At 38.5% G+C, this 5,384-nt stretch overlaps 1 protein-coding gene across 1 annotated transcript in view; it reads left to right on the top strand.

Moving 5' to 3' along the window:
- The window catches only part of skic8 (SKI8 subunit of superkiller complex), a gene marked incomplete at its 5' end in the record, with an annotated part of 38,215 nt that overhangs the window by 15,357 nt on the left and 17,474 nt on the right, over positions 1 to 5,384 (top strand). The window contains 2 exon segments of the mRNA XM_014031325.1: positions 4,696 to 4,789; positions 4,952 to 5,044. Coding sequence (XP_013886779.1) covers positions 4,696 to 4,789; positions 4,952 to 5,044 — 187 coding nt within the window.

Below are 5,384 nucleotides of genomic sequence, written 5' to 3' on the forward strand. Positions count from 1 at the left end.
AAGAGTCGATCATCAGATATTGTCCAAGATTAACCTTCAGGGTGGATATAGCTCGCTAGCAGCCTCTCACCGAGGACCTATCCACGTCATCATTTACCCAGAATGCTTTGTGTGGAAATAAAATGGCTCTTTCCATGTTAAAATATAGTTTTAAAAATTTACAAAACTAAACATCCTACAGTATTTTTATAGTCTTTATTCTACAGTTAAAATAAATGTTTATCAAATAAAGTCTAATGTTGCAACGGATCAGGGATCCCTTTAAAACTATTTACTCTGTCTTCAATGCTTCACATAGTAATTTTATTGAGACTTCACCTGCTGTGTGTGAAAGCTTTTTACACTTTTTTGTTGACAAAGTCCCTTCTATTAGATCCAAGATCATACCCTCTGCTCACGACCCTTTACTTTTTGTGCCTTGTTCTGCAGTTTTTCACAGCTTTGAATGTGTGACCCTGCAGTCTTTGCATGAGGTGGTTAGCCACTTAAAGCTAACGGGTTCTCCAGATGATGCTATGAGGTTTTCTTTGCTTTGAGTCTTTCAGTTCTTACTCTTGTAAATAGCAGTTTGTCTTCAGGTGTTGTTCCTGTAAATTTGAAACATGCAGTTGTCCAACCATTAATTAAAAAAATCAACTTTGGATCCTGATGTTCTGGCAAATTATAGACCTATCTCTAAACTACCTTTTCTTTCTAAAATTCTTGAGAAGGTGGTTCATTATCAGCTAATGGTCTATCTTATTGAGCACAATATTTTAGAGGTTTTTCAGTCTGATTTAAGCCATTCCATTGCACAGAGTCATCTCTTTTAAAAGTTTTTAATGATATATTTTTAGCAACTGATTCTGGTGACTGTGTTGTTTTGGTGTTGTTGGATTTATCAGCTGCTTTTGATACAGTTAACCATGGAATATTACATTCTCATTTGGAAAACTGGGTGGGCATTGGTCATATGGCTCTGGATTGGTTTAAATCTTATTTGGCCGAACGTACTTTTTCTGTCTGTCTTGATGGCCATATGTCCTCCTCTGCTCCACTGTTGTGTGGTGTTCCACAGGGCTCGGTTCTGGGCCCTCTTCTTTTTCTATTGTACCTCCTTCCTCTTGGTTCTATTCTTAGGAAACATGGGATTGCCTTTCATTGCTATGCGGATGACACGCAGATTTATTTACCGCTGAAGAATATAGATTCCACCTGTCTTCAGTCTCTGTTTTTATGTCTTGAAGATTTGAAGGCCTGGATGGCCCAAAATTTCCTGAAACTTAATGATGATAAATTGGAGGTGCTGTTTTTTGGTAGATCCAGTAAAGATCCCATGACCCATGCTGGCTGTTTGGCACAGAATGTAAAACCGACCATCACGAATCTAGGGGTCAAAATGGATTCTGATTGGAAGCTCACATTAGAGCTGTTGTTAAATCCAGCTTTTTTCACTTAAGGCAGCTGGCCAAAGTAAGACCCATTCTCTCTAAACAACACTTAGAAATATTAATCCATGCTATTGTAACCACACGGCTGGATTACTGCAATGCTCTCTATTTAGGAGTCAATGATTTGTGCATTTCCCCATCTTCTGCTCGTCTCTTAACAGGTACACGGAAATTTGACCATATTTCCCCTGTTTTAGCTTCTTTACACTGGTTGCCAATACCTTTTAGGATTCATTTTAAAATTCTTTTATTTGTTTTTAAAGCTCTTAATGGGCTTGCACCTTTCTAATTGTCTGAGCTGTTGCATCCCTACACGCCCTCCCGTTCCCTTAGGTCACCTGACCAGTTGCTTTTGAGTGTGCCAAGGACAAAGCTCAAGCTCAGAGGGGACCATGTTTTTTCTGTGGCAGCTCCCAAACTATGGAATGACCTTCCTTTGGATATAAGACAGGCCTCTTCCCTTGATGTTTTTAAATCGCTTCTTAAGACCCATCTTTTTTCTTTGGCTTTTTTCACAATCGGGGATATTTGATGTGTGACTTTGTTTTGTTGTGTTTTTATCTGTTTTATTTGATTACTACTTTTATTTTTCTATTTTATGATTGTATTGTATTTTATGACTGTGTGCAGCACTTTGGTCCTGTTGGTGTTTAAAGTGCTTTACAAATAAAGTTGGTATGGTATGGTAGACATATTCAGCTGAAATTTGGATGGTGGTAGATGACAGTGATCTACAAATAGAAAAATCGAACTGTAAATTTAAAAAGGATGCCATGTGGCGAGCCTTTTCTCCAATAACTATTCTACTCTATTAAATCTGTAGTAATTCTATTTTTCTAATTTTTCTTCTTCATAACCATTTTAATACTGTCATTAGTATTGATTTGATTTGATTTATTTATTGATTTAACAGGAAACGATTACTAAAAATCAAGCCTGACTCAGCATAATTGCTGTTTTACAGCAGGTTCCTGTTCTGCAGCACATAAAACACTCAGAAATACAGCATCACAATCACATCATTATACACCATAGACACAAAGACAAACAAGCATACCAAATTTCAGGAAGGCAGCATTTGCAAAATAGGACGTCTAAATATGAGCACAACAAAAAGTGTCCAACAGATGGCAGACAAGATTCTTCTTAAAGGGCTGTAGTTTTGAAATGGACTTTATGTTTTGAGGAATGTCATTCCATGCTTTAGTATAAACATAGAAGAAAGACCTCTGGCCGTAACAGTTTTTAAAAGTTGGTAATATCAGTTGTCCTTTTGTAACAGATCTAGTTGAATGACCACTTCCAGAATTTGATTTGGGCAGCAATGCACAGAGAGTTCCATAATTGGCACCTTGGAAGATCTGAAAATATAAATTAATACTGTCATGGACTAATTATATCTGTGTCACCTTGACACTGTCCACTGTTCATATCTTGTGATAACTTATGCCGGTTCTTAATCTGTGGTTCCAGACGTCAGGACTTCAGCATCAGGCTGACCTCTCTCCATGTGAAGATATGGTGTTGCCTTGAGCTTAGAGCTGTCATTGGCTGTTAGTAACATGAGGCAGGTTGTGGTTGGTTGTACATTGTCACATGGTGTTAACTGGGAGTAAATCATTGGTTTGCCATCTTATGATGGGTGGCCACATTCAACAGACTTCCTGATTGTTTTCTGTTCTTTGTCTGCCCATAAATAAATAATTTTACGACCATACATGCAAGACTTTTTCTCTTGGCATTATTTCAACGTGTTTCTGTCCTTAATTGCCACGACAGATTTTTTGGCATTGTCGCAGTGACCACTAGGAGATCGACGGACCAAGGCCACATTGCAGGTGGACTGATATKAGTGAGCAAGGACTGGACTGCTCAGGACCGTGACTCCARCTGGATGAAAAGAACCTTTTTATGGTAAATTGTTTTAACAACAGATATACGCTGGTGATGATTGTGATGGATGATCTTGAATAAGCAAAGAACACTGAATTTTTATTTTTGGCTGTTGAAGAACCGGAGAAGATTTTTGAAACATCATCTGCTGAGAGTGAGTACAGAAAAGCTTCATGATGCCTCCTTACTTTTCCAAAGAGGATTTCTGCCAGCTACTCCAAAAGGTGACGTGTTGGAGCTCAAGATTCATCGTCTGGAAGAGATGAATGCTTTGGAGAACTCAACATGTGTTAAAATGGGTGAGAAGGCTGAGAGGAGAGATCAACATGGAGAGGAGATGGAAACTGCTTCTGAGGGTGTAAAACTGTATGGAACTCTCTTTGTGCCAGACCAAAAAAATCTCTCAGGAAGGATTAAGCTCTTAGATGACATCGAATGGCCAGAATTACAGAGAAATGCTTTTTCTCCTCCAGCGAGGAGAAGAAAGCAACAGGCTGTAATCAAAACAGCTGATAACAGCCAGAGAAATGAAGCAGTGTTTCTTCAAAACAGATTCACAACACTGGAAGAAACTGAGTCTGAACAAAGTTCATCTGGTGACCTCAGAGAGGGACCTGAGACCAGATCCAGATCCAGCGTATTTCTGTCTTTGTTAGAATAAATAATCCAGCTAATAGTTGGCACTGTTAACTATGGCACTATACAAAACATAATTCTGAAAAGTCAAGGCATCAGACAATGAAAGAACTGTACAGTGATGAGTCCNCGCTAGTGTCGTGGTAGCAACATGCTATGTGTTTACATCCATCGCTGCCATGTTTGTAATGACTTATCATGAGAACAAACATATTCACGTGACTTTAATAACATTTCTTACTTAATGGAAACACTGCAGTTGTGAAACTGTGTTTTTCAACATTAACAGAATATCGACAAAGTTTTGCGCACATTTGCAGTGGAAACGTAGTAAGTGACAGAGTGAATGGTTGTCTCGTTTGTCTCCATCTGTGTCTCTGTGATGGACTTGAGACTTGTCCAGGGTGTACCCTGCCCTTTGCACAGTGATGTGTGGACATGGTACCAGTGAACACTGTGACCCTCAAAGGAAGAAGCGGGTATAGATAATGGATGGGTAGATTTTTCTATTAACCAAGGATGAGGTGCTAGAATGTTTTTTTATTGTTGCAAAGTGATAAAGTGTCCGACATCCGTACGATACTAAATGATAGAATTACCTACAACTGTATTTCTCTCTGTTTTTATAGAAATATTTATTTGATAATGAATTTGAAGGATGGATGAGTTTGAAGGCCATCGATTTCCTTGTCAGAGCTGAACTCTTAAGCTGAAAGCATGTTTCCTGTCTCCTCAGGTCACGCCATGCCCATCAGATCTCTCACCTTCTCTCCAGACTCACAGCTGCTGGTCACAGCCTCTGACGACGGCTACATCAAGATATACGATGTGTACGATGTTCTGCCTCAATTCTGTGGATGATCATTACTTCTCATGTTACTTTATTACACTTTCATCAAAATAAATTCAAAGAATATATTATAAAATGTGCATATTTACAGCAGTTGGACTAATTAAAAGGTAAATGATTAAAACATTTTACTCTATAATAGGCAACATGCCAACCTGGCCGGCACGCTGAGTGGACATGGATCCTGGGTTCTTAATGTTGCCTTCTCCCCTGATGACATCCACTTTGTCTCCAGGTAACAATAATTACCGTAATTGCTTAAAACGCATGCTGTCCTAAGGCTTATAAACAGCTTGTTAAAAAAACGCATAAATTGAGGAAAATATGCTAATGTCGAATGAAGATTGGTGACGATGGAGAGCAGTGAGTAATGAGACCTGTGAAATTTGTGATATTTAGCCTGTTAAGATTTTAGATTTAGTATTAGTTTGTACAGTTTTATTGTGTTTTAGTCCAGAGGTTCTCAGCCTTTTTGACCTCAGGGCCCAATTTGTTGAACATAAAGTGACACGAGGCCCAGTCAGACATTACTAATGTATGGATCAAAATGATAATTATTCTAAATCTTGGTTTAA

This window comes from Austrofundulus limnaeus, unplaced genomic scaffold, assembly GCF_001266775.1.
Source record: "Austrofundulus limnaeus strain Quisiro unplaced genomic scaffold, Austrofundulus_limnaeus-1.0 Scaffold1226, whole genome shotgun sequence".
Taxonomy (NCBI): Eukaryota; Metazoa; Chordata; class Actinopteri; order Cyprinodontiformes; family Rivulidae; genus Austrofundulus; species Austrofundulus limnaeus.